Raw genomic sequence first — 16,176 nt, 5'->3', positions numbered from 1 at the left:
CATCCCCTCCCTCTAGCATGTCAACTGCACCACACAGCTTGGTGTTGTTGGCGAACTTGCTGAGGGTGCACTCGATCCCACTGTCCATGTCGCCGACAAAGATTGTTAAATAGTACTGGTCCCAGTACCAATCCCTGAGGAATGCCACTCATCACCGGTCTCCATTCGGACATTGAGCCGTTGACTGCAACTCTGAGTGCAACCATCCAGCCAATTCCTTATCCAGTGCGTGGTCCAACTGTCAAATCCATGTCTCCAATTTAGAGACAAGAATGTGTGGGACAGCACCAAATGCTTTGCACGAGTCCAGGTAGATGACATTAGTTGCTCTTCCCTTATCCACCAGTGCTGTAGCCCTGTCGTAGAAGGCCCTAAGCCAGCCTGGAAACTGATCTAGAGCCATAAAGTGATCTGGAACCAACATGTGAGTTAGAACATAGTCTAAAACCCCAAAAGTGGTCTAGACTGTTATCTAGAACCACAAGGTGATCTAGAACCTCAAAGTGCTCTAGAACTGCGAAGCAAGCATAGTCTAGAACCATAGAAGTGAGCTAGAACTTTGAAGTGAGCTAGAACGTGATCTAGACCCATGGGGCGATCTAGAACCCAATCTAGATCCAACAAAATCTCCATGCTAAATCCCCCAGCTCCAGAATTCATACCTGCACCAACTGCCCCCACACCACCCCAGCTCTGCAAACACCTGGCTGTAAAGGACTCGCTGCCTGTCAAAGGCCCTGAGAAGGAAGGCCTTAGGATGTCTCAAACATCTTGCTTGTAAATAGGCAATTGTACCCCTCATCCTATTCTTTGCTGATAAGAAGCAGCCAAGAACACACCAAAGGCTTTACTCCCCTTGCTAACCAAGGACAAATTTTGGCTTAACAAGGGCGTCGCCCCCACATTGAAGGTGCCAATAATTTGTTCTTATTATTCCTCATTACCTTTTATCTTGTAATTGCTCTTTAAGTTTTTGTACAATCTGCATATTACATCCCTCTATGTATGCTTTACTAGTGCTGATTTTTTTTTATAAGCAACATACATGGTCAATATATATTAACAGTAAGCACCAACCTGATTTGCTATCTGAGGTAATTGGATTCTGCATTTAATTACAGGTGATAATATTTTAAGCATCTTATACAGGTGTTGGGAGGGGGTTTATGAAATGTTAAGCATCAAGCTTTACTATAAATCACAGACTTAAATATTAACAGGAAAGTTGCAGCTCTTGACTTTAGGAAAAATTAAAGGTGGTGAAATAATGTACTGAATTAAAAAAAAAAAGTACTTAATTATCCTGAAAGTGAATTGCAACAACAGTTTGCAACTCTTGAAGAAAAATGCTGGAAGTGAAGGCTATAGACTTTGGGAGGTGGTCTGTGGTGTAGCAGAGGGGAAGTGCTGACAACCATTAAAAAAAGGGTGAAGACTTTTAGGGGAGGAGATCACATGTAAAGAGAACGGCTTGTGCTACCTGAAATGTTTGAGAACAGATTTGAATGTGATCTTCCAGTGGGAGAGAAGTATTAGTGTGGTGTCCTGTCTACTCACAAACATTAAAACACAACTGGTAGCTCAAATCACTTTAAAATACTCCTAGAATTTAATAGTGAAAATTAAATAGAACTTAATAATAAGGTTATTTTAGAAGTAGCTAATAGGGAATATAAAAGGGAGGCTACTTGTTAAATTGAAGCTAATACAGGGGCAGAGAGTGTGGATTACATGCAGCCTAGAACATGCAATTAGAGATTATTTTGTTGAAAGTTACAGCTCAGAAAGCAGGTATCATGAGAACGTTTTAAAGAAGAGTAAAACCTTTTCAAAAAGGTAAGCGCCTCAAGAGACATTCTGAGCATCTTGGTTTTTTACTTTTTTGAAACTTCTGTTTAAATAGCTTAAACTGCTGTGGGATTCTTGTTTCCTACTATGTAATGGATTAATGAGTAATAGACTTGATGAAAATGAACTCCTTTACTGGAGAATAAGTTGTCTTGTCCCATTAGTAAAGCTGCATTTCTTTCCTGCCCCAGTACTTTCCTGGTGGAAGTGCTGCTGTTTATCTGCATTAAGCTTACAATGCCTGTTGTGGCTGAGGATCTGACCTAGTTCCAGGTAACAGAGGTCTGGAAATAAAAGATGTGTATCACATAGGAAGAGACAAGAGCCACCTTGGTGTGGGTTCCTAGGCACTGGAAACTGCTGTGTGGTGGTAGAAATTCAGACTTTGTAATAATTTCTGTATTCCCAACCCAGCCAAGATGGTTTGTCAGTTTGTGTATTCTTCAGTAAAAGCTGTTTGGAGTCACCTGTATATTTATTAGCTTTTGAAAAAGAACGGAACATTTGTATTATTAATGAGGAACTCGATCCGTTCTGATAAATTAGCTGAGTGTAACTAGAGATGCTGGAATCATTAATTGCTTTCCAAGCCCTGCAGCTTTTTTTTTTTTAGCGACTATTATTTATTCAGTAGTGTGTACTTACCTTTTCTGTAGCTGAGAAAAGACAAATACCCTCTCCAGAGAAAACACTGGCAACAAAACTTTTTCTGCTTTAGCTCTTCTTAGTCTAGAAGCAGGGTTTGAGAACCTGATAAGTAGTGGGCTTTTTTTTTTTTTGTACCAGTTAACGAAAATTGTAAGGGTTACTTAACATTCCAGTGATGCTGGGTTCTTCCTGTAGTGTCTGATTACACCTTTCATGACACCAACTAGTTTCACCAGTCCAAGTTGCATGTGTTACAGCTCGCCAATCGCAGTGTTTGTGCTAATGATCCCTGAAGGTGGTGTCTCATTGCACCACCTTTGTTTAGTGCCTGCTGAAGGGATTGGCTGCAGGAGGAATTGGCTGCTTTCAGTTTATTCCATTAAAAAAAAAAGCTCTTTTGTGAAAACTGCTCTTTACTGACCTTCCAGAGGATGAGCAAGTTTCAGCGAAAACTTTCTTTTGCTTCAGGAACAACGATCAGTTGGTTGGAACCGAAGATATCTCTGGCAAACCACTTCAAAAATGGAGCAGCTCAGAATTTCCCAGCAGAGATAAACAAGCCAGCATCTGTCAGAGAAGAGCAGTCCATTGCAGAGCCCTGCCAGCTAACAAGGGTAAGGTAATGTGAACATCCCGTTTCTGTGGGTAATTAGTTTGAGGAATGTCTGTAAATGTTTCAATCATATTATGTAAAAATGATTTAATGACAATTCTTGCGCTTTTCGATTAGCTGTGTTGGAAGAGTGATTACAGTTGCAGTAAATGAAACTTTTTAATTGATTTTTCAGTAATTTTTGCTGCTTTCTGTAACTAGCTGTCAAGGGGAGGGAGCCAGTTGGGCTCGTAATTCGAGGTATTGAAATAGGCAGTATTCCCTTGCATTTTGATCTGGAACAACTGGAAACTGAAGCGCAAAAACCCTTACTGGAATTCATGCCACTCTCAAAATAGGCCCAAGAAGAACTACCTGAGCAGATGAAAGACAAAATGCCAGTCTCCGGCTATTAAATCTCCCCATCTTTCTTTTCTAGCCCTTGTTGCATCTGTTTTTCTTAATGTGAGCAACTCTCATCACTTGACTTCGGGATAGCTTAATGTATTTGAAATACAACTACAGTCTGTATCATTACAACTGTCAAAATGGATTTGAGGTGCAAAATACTAAAGAAAAAAAATCAGCAGGGATTATGATAGACCATGTTTTCCTGACTAAGGTAGAAAATCATAATTACATTTTTTATACTATTTGGTTTCACACGGTTGTTTGGATGAGACCGTATCATTGTGAAAAGATAATGTGCTGTTGTAGCGCTCTGCAACAGCACTGTGCTATCTTATAGCAAAAAGAGTTGCTATAATTTATAGATTTTTTTTTTAAATGGATCTGAGTAGTTGCTACTAAATTAAAAACACAACAATGAAATAAACCAGGAGCTTTCAAATAAATCACTTAATTCTTTCCTTCTTGTAATAATTGAGTTGCTGTTCAAGTGCTTAATGTGTATCACTGTCTGTGATATGACTAGTCTTATCCCTTCCCTTAGAAATTTTCAGCTCCCGTATTAATGATAGCAGAACAGTGTAGCATCCTTGGAAAGGAGTCACCTTTGATACTGCAGTTTTCATCAGGGTTTGAGCTGTGTGAGGGCTTGGCCCTCCTGTGTTTGGTGGCTGAGTGTTCACAAATTTGCTTTGAGCTGGGGCAGCTGCTCCAGGATGAAGGGCTTTGCTTAGGCAGACACATATTGCTGCCTGCTGGTGGCATTTGCTGCCTCTCCTCTCTGTGTCTGCCCCAGTCCAGCTGTTTACCCCAGGAGGATGCTGCGCAGAGCCCTGGGAGTACTACCATCCCTTCTGCCTGACACATTCAGCTTTCTGCTTGTGGGGTGGTGGTTGTTAAAACTCTGCTAATAGGATTTCTGTTAGTCTGCCTGGGTGCTTTAGGGTGCTTTAGGTATGCTAACAGACAGCTGGCATGTGTGGTGTGTGTCTGTGGGGGGATTTTTTGTTTTTATAAAACTACTCCAAGGTACTTTTCCTTTTACGTGTTTGCACTAGCAGCAGCATTGATAACACTTGTGAAGGCTTGCCTGTAGATATGTAAATTGCTTGTCATTGGCCATGACAAGTAGGCAAGTAACTAGGATCTACCATTTGCTACAGCCTTTGGAGCAATGATGGCAACACTGGAAAGCCTGAAGTAGTGTGGAGCTGGAGGGGTGTTACTGCAGTGGTTGGAATTCCTGCTAGCATTTACTTCACTATTTTTGTGTATGCATTAACTGCTTGCCATTCTGTTAGCTCACAAAACTGACAGGAAAATGGGTCATATTTGCTTTTAAGCTTTTTTTTCCTCCCCTGACCCACGTGAGAGATGGTGACAAATCTTAACCTGAATGCTTTAGGTGAAATCTGCACTGAGTTATCTTAATGTCCCTTTAAATTCTTCAACTGTCGTTTATCTTGGGGGTAAATTCCATTGTGTAGCTCTCTGTGGGGGTTTATTTAGTCTCTTTTTTTTTTTTATACATGGACAGTTAAATACAGTATGAAGTCACTTTTGGATGTTTTGTGGCCAGTCATGTCTTTGAGCTCATGTTTATGGCTCTTATCCCAGGAACCTGAAGAAATAAATCCAGATGAGGAGCTGGAGGATATCTGTGATGATAAAGAAGATGATCTAGGAGCAGTGGAAGAACAGCGCAGTGTAATCTTGCATCTCTTGTCTCAGCTGAAGCTTGGCATGGACTTAACAAGAGTAAGTAACTGAAGTGTGATGACTGGCCGCAGTAAAAGCGAAGTGCTGTTTTAAACTCAGCTCCTGTATTTGATGTGAAATTGTGGCCTGTAGCCACTTCAGGTCCAAAGATCCAACGTTCCAGGACATCGCAGGTTTTAAGTGAAACGTGCTGAGGGAGTGGATTTTCTTTAATGGAACTGTCTGTATCTTTTCTATGACATTCTCTTTGTGCTTTCTACTATGTTTTTGTTGGCTTTCCTTTAATGGGCTTTTTTCTTTCCTATGTTTACACCTTACTCTTTCTATGCTGTTTTCTACAGTCTTCTCATATTTTTGTTATTTCCTTCCATGATCTTTTTTCTCACTTGATAATGCTTGTACACACAACTTGCATAACCCTACGCCTGTATTCGTGCTACTTCTGAAGTTTTCTTTTGGTTGCCCTTTGTCTATCCTAGGATGTCTGTTTATGCCTCTCTGTCCTATTCTCATTTCCATGTTTGCTCACAGCTATAGCAAGCAGGAAAAAAGTTATACTGGTGAGAAGTGGGTTTGACACTTCAGTGCAGATCTCAAAAGCAAGCAGCTTTTAAAAGTTAACAGTTTCTACTAGACAACTTGGGCAGCAAATCTGGGAAGATGAGGCTGCTATCAGCTTATGTTCAATTCACTCCTGTAGCTTCTTACTATGAGCACTAGACACTTTTAAAGAAAAAATGGATTTTACAGTGACATGGAACGAGGAAAGCATTCTCTTTCTTGGAATTACAAATTACAATTTTCTTTTAAGCTATGTTTTTTGAGCAGTAGCTACTTGGCCACTAGAAACATTTGTATGGTGGAGCTTACATTTCACAATTTGGAAAAAAGAGGTGTTATGAACAGGCCCTGCTGCCTGTGGGCTAAACTTAAACCCCTGCTGCTTCGTTGGGAATTCAGTAAGTCATTCTTTCACTTGTGTTGAAGATTGGATTTAATCTATCTTTTTCTCTTAGTTGGAATAAGTTGTCAAGCCTGTCTCCCATTTGTGACTCTTGACTTAGAATTGTCCTTAGTTCAGAGCAGGCAAAGCACTGAAATGTAACAAGCCTGACTTCACAACAGGTAATTAAGTTGTTAGAATCGCATTTAACTTAAATATCAGGATACTGAAATTAGAAGCAACTTTAATATTCCAGGTTGGTATTGCAACAGTTTGTGTATTTATTAAGAGTGTTAAGGCTGTGCTCTGCCTCTATGAATGCAGATGGTTTAAACTGATGAACTGTCTTGATCTCATGGTTGAGACACATGTGTTGTTCTTTACAACAGTTAGTTACGTGAGGTTAGTTGCCGCTATAGGGAAGGAAAAGACTGATGATACCCACAGCCTCTTACTCAACAGAATTTCTCTTGGCCCAGCAAAGCACAGGACTGCTGGTTTTTGTAGTAGTAAATATAACTGGGAAAGTGTAAGGTCTCTGCTCAGAGGTACCCGATCAACCTGTATGATGTTATTTCTCATAGATGCTTGTCCTAGTTGCTGCGGGCTTTCAAGAGCACCAGCATGGCTTGCCTGCTTTTCTCTCCATTAGACAAAACCTTTCCTAACCTCTGCTCTGAACCTTGCTATAGTTTGAGCTCCTTCCTGCTTCCTTTCTCTTCCAGACATACGGAACACATTACCTCTTTGCAACTCTTTCATGTTTTTTGAGGGATGCTCACTCCCTTTCAACCTCTTTAGTTCTAATAATACTTACTGGGCTTTTTTCTCTTTGTAAATGGCTTTTCTGGGACCTCTGATCACTGTATTTTGCTCACATCTTAGAAGAGGAAGAAGAAAGTTCAGTCTCAACACAGTATAGTGTCCAAAACGGCAGAATCTTCCACCTGAGAACTTCCCTTATAAAAATGCCTGTTTCTTTGTTTTACTTAGTTTATTTTCTGGGTTTTCTTTTATTTCAGGTGGTTCTTCCCACTTTTATTTTAGAGAAGCGATCATTGTTGGAGATGTACGCGGACTTTATGTCCCATCCAGATCTCTTCATTGCAATCACAAATGGCACTACCCCAGAGGAGAGGATGATCCGCTTTGTTGAGTATTATCTCACTTCATTTCACGAAGGTCGCAAAGGAGCTATTGCAAAGAAACCATACAATCCAATCATTGGAGAAACATTTCACTGCTCCTGGAGGATGCCGAAGAGCGAAGTAGCCACTGATGCTGGCAGTAACTTCTCTGCTCACTCCCCCTCAGAGCAAGTAACTCTGTCCAAAGATCTGGAAGGCCAAACAGAGCTGGACTACTATACAGTAAAATTCGTAGCCGAGCAAGTGTCCCACCATCCTCCTGTCTCAGGGTTTTACGCTGAATGCGTAGAGAGGAAGATGTGTGTCAATGCCCATGTCTGGACAAAAAGTAAATTCTTAGGAATGTCAATAGGAGTGACAATGGTTGGTGAAGGTAAGTGTAACTTCTATCATTTATTAATTTTTAGAATGTTAAAGTATTAGTTGGAGAGGAAATTTGATGTTGTATGCCTCTGGCAGAAATATAGATGAACACTACTTGGTAGTTTTCTTTCAAAGACTTCAAAAAAATTTGCTCGCAGAGATGTCAGCTGCTATTGTGGGTTTTCAGATTTTTTTAATGTAGTTTTGTTTTTCATCTCTGATCTGAAAACCTTAATGTACAGTCATTTAGTGATTTCTTTACTGTTTACGAAGTACAGAAGATAACAGCAAGTCGTCATTATCAGCAAGTTTTCATGTAGGGAGAAAAACAGCTAGATAGATTTGTGCATTGGCAAAAATCAAGATTATATTTGGAAGTAAAATTTTGACTTGCACCAAAGGGTATTTACTGTAATTTAAAGCATTCCTAAATATCAGTTTACAAGCATTGGAGAAACTAATTTGCATCAGACATTTATAAAATAGAAATGTTTTTCAATTTGCATATATTGCACTTATTTATCTTACTATGCAAGTTTTAATTTTAACTACAGAAATTGGATCCTTTGGGGACACAGAGCGGTAATTGCCCTTAAACTCTGAGTTCCCTTTAGTACTAGTATTTACTGCAAGAGATGAGAGAGCATTTCCCATTCTGTGTCCCCTGTGTGTATTGCCCAGTCCCTGGGGATTCCAGGCACTTGCATGTGAACTGCATGTGTGACGGGGAAATGAGCATGGCAGGGGATGTGGAGGGCACATCTCGATGCTTTGGCTGTACCAGGTAATTTCTGAAGTTAATATCTCCCCTAGGGCATTTCTCAAATCATGCCATAGCTTTTCAGAATTTCTCATGTTTTTCATGCTTATTTCAGAGGCACAGCGATAATACATTGCAGAGGCATGGGTTGATGCAGGCAGCTGTCAGTTGTCGTGCTGTGTTCTTATAACGGCAAGAGGGAGATCTTGTAGGGTTTTTTAAAAAAATTGGAGTAAAACAACCCCACACATCTTAAAACCCAAAGAAAATTCTAGTTTTTTATGAGATTCTTGACATTTATTGCAAAAGCTACTGTCAGGAATGAGTTGGGTTTATCTTGGCAGAGAGGCGCGGTAGGGAGGATTGTCTCTGCTACCTGCCTTTAGATAGGGCAGGATGTGTTATAGGAGGGAAAACAGAACAGGAATATTGACCTTCTGCGGAATCTGCAGATCAGGATATTTATTTGTTATTTGCTTTTGGCAGCAGAAGTCTAGTGCTCCAGAACCATCAATAAGAGAGTGACCAGCCCTTTTACGTACTGCGGGAAAGTATGTCACACAGCACAGTGTTGTATGTTGTGACATATTATTAGCAATAATATTAGGATGAATGTCTTTTCCCAAAAGAAATATAAGTACATGTTACTCAGGTTAGTAATTTCACGAAAATGTTTGTATCTAGAATCTGTAATAAATTTCAATTTCATGATTGTTTTTTGGATTTTTTTTTTTTGTGTGTGAGGGGTTATGAGGAAAAGTAGTTAGATTAAGTGTTGGCTATCTGTTTCTATAACTCTTTTGGTCTTTTCTAAAGTGGTGCTGATTTAGGGATTCTTGTATTCTTCACACAGGTCTCTTAAGTCTGTTGGAACATGGGGAAGAATACACGTTCTCTCTGCCCTGTGCATATGCTCGGTCAATTTTAACTGTTCCCTGGGTAGAACTGGGAGGAAAAGTCAACATTAACTGTGTGAAAACTGGGTATTCTGCAAGTATTAACTTTCACACCAAGCCCTTCTACGGTGGGAAGTTGCATCGGTGAGAACACTTCTATTTTTCCATGTCATCCATGCTCTAGACCTCCCCTGTTCTGTGTGCTGAATGATACTGATTTGATCGTCTGAGAAAATGTAGTTTTTCCTGTTCATGAACACTTATTACTGTGCTTTTAAACAATATCATAGCTCAACAACTGCATCTCATGAGATCCTCAAGGAAAAATCAGGTTGGATTAAACAGTGAGGAAATTCCATGTTTGTCTGACTGTTAAACCACTGGGAAAACAGAGCTCCTGGCTTGTATTCCTGGGTGCCACAGGTTCCCTTATATCCGATAAAAGTTGGTTTGCTCTTTGTTTGAAATGAGGTTGATCTTGTTGTCTTAAAGGGTTGTATGTTCTCTGCAACACACGTTGTAGTTGCTCTGAAGGGAACATTAGTAAAGAGTCCTCTATTACTTATTGGTTTTAGGATTTCTGTATGAGAAACACAAGACTATCAAGTTCAAGCAACTTAGAAAATTTCTAGGGAAAAATCACTTTTTAAAAGACAAGTGGTAATTCTTGTAGTGGTAAATCTTAATGTGTATGCATGTTTAAAAACTAACAGGTAAAAGGAAGATCCAGGGAAAGTTTGCTTGGAGTTACCTCTAGGAGATTCTAGGAAGTGTCTGCACACTTGGTGCAAAAGCTTTTGAAACTCACTAACATTGATGTTTTTAGACATTTCATAGCAAGACTGCTGCAGATTAGCCTTGTGCTGATATAGAGACAGCTACTCGAGGAAGGAAAAATTTAGTAGTCACACAAAGAATATCTTATTCCAGAGCATTTTGGTCGTAGCCATTTACTGGACAGCGCTTGTTTAAACTTCTCTTAGATTAAATGTGTTAGAGATAATAATGAAATATGTAACAACCTAGAACATCAGAACTTCTTAAACATGAGTTGCTCTCACAGGTTGCAAAAAAATCTCTAAATCAGTTTTCCTGAAACAGTAGGGTAAGACTGTATTTATTGCTTAAAGGAAAACATAAAACCCACCAAAACCTCCATCTCAAAGTGCTTTGCTTCATAAGTTCCCATACATGCTTTGAATTTTAACTTGGCAACAGTAGCTCCCCTGTCCCAATGGCATCGCTGGAGCTTACATGTAGCTCTGTTCCATTTGCAGCAATTCTAAAGTGATGCATCCTTTGGAATTTTTGTTTCCATTGCTTACAAGGTAAATTCCACTTTGCCGTAGCTTCTGTTGTGCTGTGAAAAATAAGTCACAGGGTGCAATTTTACTTCAATGATTTAATTTTGGAAACTGTTTTGTTGTTTGTCTCTCTGAAATTAGTCACAGATGCAGAGGCTTTTTAAAGACAGATCTGTTCAAGGTACTGCAACTATTGAAAATTTGACATGGTGATGATTGGACATTGCCAAAAGAATCTCTTGATAGGGAAGCAGCAGTGTTGTCATGGTTACGCAGAGCGCAAGTGAGTTGCTATGGCAATGTTATAGATTTTTTTGGTAGAGTGACCCTTGCTGTTAGACCTCAGCCTGATACTGGTGCCTTGGTCCTGTACCTCTCTAGCTTGATGAAATAGATGGTGGTGATAACGAACAGCTGGGCATATATCAATCATGCCAAGCTTACAAATAAACGCTAGCAGATTGTTATCACTAATAGTAGTTCAGGCAGATATCATGATCTGCAAGGCTGGGAATGGTTGTGTGTCAGGGAGCAATGCAACTTGAAGATGTACAGGCTGCAGTGAGAGTTTAATGCAGCAGCTCAATACCACACCTTAGTAGCGAGTGATATAACTTCGTTTAAGCTGAGCAGAGACAGTAATTTAATGATTGATATTAAAATACTGGATGTCAGTATTGTGTTGTAACTGCACAGCGCATGGAAAAATTAAACTTTTATACTTGTGAAGCTGTAACTACAAAGTCTGAAAGGGCTGGTCTCTGGCATCCTGTGGATTCAGCCTGTTCCGAGATCTTGTGGGAGGGGGACAGGGACGCCACTGTGTGTAATAATAGCTTTGGTGAGGTGTGGAAGTCACGGGAAGAAAAAGCAGCACAAAATGAAGGCTGTTTGCTTGCTGCTTACTCTTTCAGGTGTTTCCAGAAACTGTTAGCACTTGTTAACTTCCACCGAAAAAAAAAAAAGCGTAATAATTGAATGTAAATATGCTCTTATTGCCCCAACCTTGGCCTGTTTTCGTGAATGAATCTTAAATTTTTGTAATGGAAAGCTGTGCCTGAGCAGCACATACTTATCACTCTGATTTTTTTTTTTTTTTTTGGAAGATCTTTCTAATAAATTAGGTTTGAGCTGCTGGACCGTGGTGTGGCTCCAGCTGCCTCCCGCATGTGCATTGGCACAGCCCCTGGCTGCCCTCTGCTCCGATCTGGCAGCGAGTGTTCCCCACCTGCCCTGGCCATTCCCTGCAGGTCTGATTTGACTGGCATCCAGGATCTCTGTGCTGGAAGGTCTGCCCTGTGATGCTTCTTTCGTTGCCTAATAAATTAATTTCTTGGTTTTAATGCCTGGCTTGGGGAGGGGGGGCAGGTAGATGCAGACACAGCTGGAAGTGACCATGTGGAAGAAGGGACGTGGCATCTGTGTCCTGTGCTCCCTCCTTTCTCCGAGCGTGGGACTCTGCAACCAGCCTGGGCAAGGGGGGAGCACAGGAGAGCTGCTTTCTGCTCTTCTGTTTGCAGTGGTTCAAAGCAAATAAGAGCAAACCGGTAGTGTGCAGGTTGGCTATTACTAGCTGCACATAATGGAAGTGTGAAAGGAGATGTAACGTGTACTTTGTGTGAGTGCTGATTGAGCTGTGGGAAGGGGAGCTAGAGAAGGTGTGTTGTAGAGAGCTCGTGCGGTAATTGCGGTTTTACAGGTAATTACAGTTTAATTGGAGCTGGAGATAGTGTCCTTTGTGAATGCTGTAGCACCTTACAAGTGAGAATGTCTCAAATCTTGTTTACTTAGTTTGCAGACCCTTTTTTTCTGGGAGAAAAGTTCTGTTTGAGGGTGGTAGTTTGCTTGCCTAGCTATGCTCAGTAAGCTTGCCTTGATTCAGGATGATGTGAGTGTCAGCAGGTCTTTGGACAGGTCTTGATGTTGAAAAGTCTGCATCAGTATGTGTAATTAGGGTGATACTTGAGCATCTCTGCAGCACTTTGAAGGAAATATTGCACATTAGAAAGACATTTTTGATATCTTGCTATTGGCAGAGGTTTCTGTGGAAGAGACGGGAAAGAAAAGCAGTTCTCCTGATTCCTAGTTTCCTACCTTGCTTCTGTCTTTGTGTGTCTGCTGCTTATGTGAGCAACACAAAAATGAGACCACCTACATATGGAGAACATTGAGATGTAAAGATGTGAGATAAAGTGTCAGCAGGTAATGAGACACATTCTTGGTAGAAAGTTTTTAATTTTTATTTTTTTACATCTGAGCTACACATCTCATGTGGTGTTTCAAGCCAAAATGATCAACTGCTTATTATATATCAACTGTCCTGTGTTAGTTTCTTTTTCATTTTCAGTTCAAAGGTTTGAAACAAGTTTAAGCTGAAGCCAAAAATGGAGTTTCCTGGGTAACGTGAAGCAATGAGTGAAAGTTGCTTTGCTTTTTGAGCTTCTCTGTGCAAACACAATTCAAGTAACTAAGGTTTTTCAAGACAGTGTGACAAGTTTGCAAACCATTCAGAGTGAAGCTGAGTGATTATGCAAGGAATAGTCAGTCCTCAGGTGTCTTCAGCCATGGCCTTTTAAAAATGAAAATTGCTTTCCTAGAGTCACGGGTGAAGTGAAGCAGAACACGACAAACACAGTGGTGTGCAGAGTGCAAGGGGAGTGGAACAGCGTGCTTGAGTTCACCTACAGCAACGGGGAGACGAAATACGTGGACTTGACAAAGCTGTCTGTGACAAGAAAACGAGTCCGGCCCCTCGAGAAACAAGGACCATTTGAATCTAGGTAGAGTATGTGTTTACTATGTCTTGTGAATGCCTTAGGAAAACTTGCAAGTGTAGATATTATCTGTGGATAGTGCTTAGAAGCAGTGGTTTAATTTAAAAAACAAAAGAACACAAAAAACAAGTGCATAACAAAAAGTGCAAAAACCAAGTGCAGACACTTGGTTGTTTATCTTGTCTTTTATATTCATGGACAGGGTTGTCTTATGAGTTTACAAAGTGCCTGCTAGAACAGAGCCTCCTTATTTGTTTTGTTTTTAACCATCAGCTACACAGTGGGGCAGCTCCTGACAAGGGAGGTCTTCACAAGAAATTGCTTGTTGAATAACACTTTCATAGCAACTGTAAAGGGTATACAAACAGACACGAGATTGACACAGACAAACCTCAGAGCTATTCCTATCTGCTCCTAATTGCTGGTGTAGGTATAAGGCTCAGCCACGAGCCCTTTCACCTGTGCTGCACCGTCATGCTCCGACCTGGGTTGGTTTGCCAGGCATAAGTGGAGGGAGTGCTCCTGATCTGAAAGAACTGCATGCAGTGATCCTGTAGATCAAGGTGGCAGGCTGAGAAAACTTTTGAAAACTGAAGTTAACAATTCATTTTGTAGGAGGCTGTGGCAGCATGTAACAGAGTCTCTGCGGGATGGAGACATCGATAAGGCTACAGAGCACAAGCGAGCCCTTGAAGAACGACAGAGGAATGAAGAGAGGCTTCGTGCTGAAACAGAAACACCATGGTGTACTAAATATTTCCTCAAAGAAGTAAGTTGCCAAGTAGTTAGCTGTTGATGAAGGCAGAGCTGTATGAAAGCGGGTGTGCATATGGGTCTATGTCCATGCACATATGGGTCTGAGAGTAGAGTACTCAGCCTTAGATCTTGTGGTTCAGCTCCACGGGATCCACAGAAGTGACATAAGCATTCCCAAGCACAGAAGTGTGACTTTACCCTTCACTTGCCCAACACTTTGGTCTGTCGATTCCCTTGCAACAAAGTGCTTGTTTTGTGATTCAGTTTCTTTTACTGAGCACTTCCTCGTAATACATGGAAAAAGGCTTTACATGTACACGTGTAAGTAGACTGTAACAGTAAATACCCAAAGAAAATAATCCGTGGTACTAATTTTGCTTATGTTGTGTGCATGTGAACCAGAGACATTACTGTTAGCAAGAAGGAACACAAGTTCATTCTCAACTTGAAACTTTTTGTGTTCTTGTATGTTACGTTTTGGATGGAGCTTATTTGTTCAGTGGTTTAACCTGTATTTCAATAATAGTAGTAATAATAATAATATAGTAAGACTTCTAACAAGGTGAACTGCAGACTGCCCAGGAAGGCTGGCAGCTGCTGGTACGGTAGCTTTGAAATAGGCTTTCCTTGGGATCCAGATGGTGAAACCCTGTTTGTGCAGAGAGCTTTGAGTCCATGCAAGAGCGAAGGACTCAACTAAAATTTTATGCTGTAATAGTTTAGATTCTGCTTGTAGTGAAAGCTTTATCTGTTAAACTGCAGTAATACTACTCCCCCTTCTTCTTCCCATATCTGTGATCTAGCAAGAATTTAAAACATAGGCTAAAAAGGTGGTTTTTTTCTTGGTTTTTTTTCCGGTTTTGTTTTTTAAGGTTCGGGACTATCCAACTCCACTAAAGTTGTTTGTTCTCTAGAGCTATGTTAGTGTTCTGTTGCTAATCCAAGATACAGATCTACTCAGAAAATGTTTAAACTTAATCCTGAGCTACTTCATTTCTGGGTAAGCAGTTGGGCTGTGTTAGAGCTGATAATCCTGGATGGCTGCGCCTCTGCTGGCTGCTTGTTTGGCTTTTTAAAGTAATCTGGATCACGTTGTTGAGAAGAGTGCCTTTCCATCTGGGTTAATTAAAGTGCAGTCGATTCCCAGAGAGTGCTGTGGCTCAGCAAGATCCGTACATGTTCTGAAGTAGTCTCAGAAGCCTGCAGCATTGATCTCTGTTTTATCTGTGGGAATTAAAGGTACAAGCTATGTCCCTCTGGTGGTTTTCACAGCTATCAGTGTAATAGTTGTGTGAAGGGAATTCTCCTGGGGCAGTGTCTTTATTATAACCATATTTTTCTCTTACAATTGCAGGGAGATGGGTGGGTTTATCATAAACCCCTCTGGAAAACAGTCTCTGCTGCACAAACTCGGCAAACGGATGCTAACTAGAAAAGTTGCTTTAAGATGAGTTTTCTGATTTCCACTCCTTTTCCTCTGTCTCTTAAAACACAGTAATCGCACTGAGTGTCCCCTTTTTATGTAATTGTGAAAGTTTAAATGAGCTTAAAGAAATAAATATACTAGGGCACTTTAAAGCTATTAAAAAAAAAGTTGTAGGGACAAACTTGCCAGGTACGTTCAACCAACTTGTATTTTGTATGATCCAAGAGATTTTATCTGAATTGAGTAAGATTCTTCAAAGTAGATCTGATTGCAAAAGCTGCCTAAGGGAAGAAGAAACTGTTGGATTATGGAGTGACATGGGAACTTTTGTCAGAATCTCCGTCAAGCTCTTTAACTGAAACCTGCTCAGTACCCATGTAGACAACAGCAACAAAAAATTGCTGCTTTTATGCCCAGTGATGAACTCTTCTGGCGAAAACTGGAAGGGTGTTTGGAAGATGTGCCTGAAATCAGTGTTAAGAAACAACTGGATCATGGTGACTTTTTTTCTTCAGAGAGTACATGTGCATGCATTGAAGGAATATGGGATATATGTAGAGACTACCTTTCTTTTTTATGGATTTATAAAAA

The 16,176-nt window shown here is 40.5% G+C and overlaps 1 protein-coding gene across 1 annotated transcript in view; it reads left to right on the top strand.

Moving 5' to 3' along the window:
• The window catches only part of OSBPL11 (oxysterol binding protein-like 11), a 25,523-nt gene extending 9,699 nt beyond the window's left edge, over positions 1–15,824 (top strand). The window contains exons 6-12 of the mRNA XM_010087238.1: positions 2,965–3,110; positions 5,114–5,254; positions 7,181–7,679; positions 9,283–9,469; positions 13,227–13,409; positions 14,019–14,172; positions 15,514–15,824. Coding sequence (XP_010085540.1) covers positions 2,965–3,110; positions 5,114–5,254; positions 7,181–7,679; positions 9,283–9,469; positions 13,227–13,409; positions 14,019–14,172; positions 15,514–15,591 — 1,388 coding nt within the window. The 3' untranslated portion in view covers positions 15,592–15,824. The remainder of the gene's footprint in view (positions 1–2,964; positions 3,111–5,113; positions 5,255–7,180; positions 7,680–9,282; positions 9,470–13,226; positions 13,410–14,018; positions 14,173–15,513) is intronic.
• The last annotated feature ends 352 nt before the right edge of the window (positions 15,825–16,176 follow it).

Source organism: Pterocles gutturalis, unplaced genomic scaffold (assembly GCF_000699245.1).
Source record: "Pterocles gutturalis isolate BGI_N339 unplaced genomic scaffold, ASM69924v1 scaffold12286, whole genome shotgun sequence".
In the NCBI taxonomy this organism is placed as follows: Eukaryota; Metazoa; Chordata; class Aves; order Pterocliformes; family Pteroclidae; genus Pterocles; species Pterocles gutturalis.
Note: the sequence above shows the minus strand (reverse complement) of the source record. Positions and strands in the feature narration are given on the sequence as shown.